The 1,030-nt window shown below is 51.4% G+C and overlaps 1 protein-coding gene across 1 annotated transcript; it reads left to right on the top strand.

Moving 5' to 3' along the window:
* Positions 1-399: 399 nt before the first annotated feature.
* On the top strand, positions 400-837 carry Pmar_PMAR010667 (hypothetical protein; the record flags this gene model as incomplete). The annotated part of the gene is made up of 1 exon (XM_002769651.1): positions 400-837. A coding segment is annotated over one exon (438 nt), but the record flags the coding sequence as incomplete, so codon positions are not given.
* Between the last annotated feature and the right edge of the window lie 193 nt (positions 838-1,030).

The raw sequence follows: 1,030 nt of genomic DNA, 5'->3' as shown, positions 1-1,030 counted from the left end.
TCTCTCCCTCTGAGACGAGAATGAGCCTATGCGAGCATAGCATTGACCACTCGGCCCCCCATATGTTTTTCCATGGAGGCGATCCACCGTCTTCATCGATATGAGGCCGCACACATGTAAGGTGAGAGTCATGAATACGCCATGTAATGCAGGCCACAATGGTGGATCCGAACCACTATCCGAACCTCACCGTGATCGTTTGGAAGACTGGACGCCTAATGAAGTCGAGAATTTCCTCGACCAGGTGAGAGTTGTCTCCCTTGCGGAAGTTGGTCCCACGGATTCCGTGGCACGGAAGTCAGGTGCTGCTCGATCGACGCCCATTGAGTCTGCCTATCTTTGCTGAATGTTTTGTACTTTTTGGAAACCTACATCACAGGGATAAAACTCCCTGGCCAGGGCAACTATGCCATCCGCAAGATATGCCTCAGTACAACTAATGTCGCTGGCTGGGGCAACTATGCCATCCGCAAGATATGCCTCAGTACAACTAATGCCGCTGGCTGGGGCAACTATGCCATCCGCGAGATATGCCTCAGTACAACTAATGTCGCTGGCTGGGGCAACTATGCCATCCGCAAGATATGCCTCAGTACAACTAATGCCGCTGGCTGGGGCAACTATGCCATCCGCGAGATATGCCTCAGTACAACTAATGTCGCTGGCTGGGGCAACTATGCCATCCGCAAGATATGCCTCAGTACAACTAATGCCGCTGGCTGGGGCAGCTATACCATCCGCAAGATATGCCTCAGTACAACCAATTTTTTGGGTCGGGGCAACTATGCCACCGGAAGATACGCCGCAGGTTCGCGCCATAAGATGGTGACCATCTGATGGTCAATCTCCACGGCACACTACTCCTTTGGATCCCTGAAGTGTATTCCGCTCCTATCGCGTATTCACGTTTCTTGAGTTATGAAAAAGTTACCGATAATAAGCTCCGACGGGGAAGAAGCGGAAAGCTCGAAACAAAATAGTCAGACTAACATGAGTCTGCTTAACCTCAGCGTGAGCAATGCTCGTCGAG

Source organism: Perkinsus marinus (assembly GCF_000006405.1).
Source record: "Perkinsus marinus ATCC 50983 genomic scaffold scf_1104296965228, whole genome shotgun sequence".
In the NCBI taxonomy this organism is placed as follows: Eukaryota; Perkinsozoa; order Perkinsida; family Perkinsidae; genus Perkinsus; species Perkinsus marinus.
This window is presented reverse-complemented; position numbering and strand designations above follow the sequence as displayed.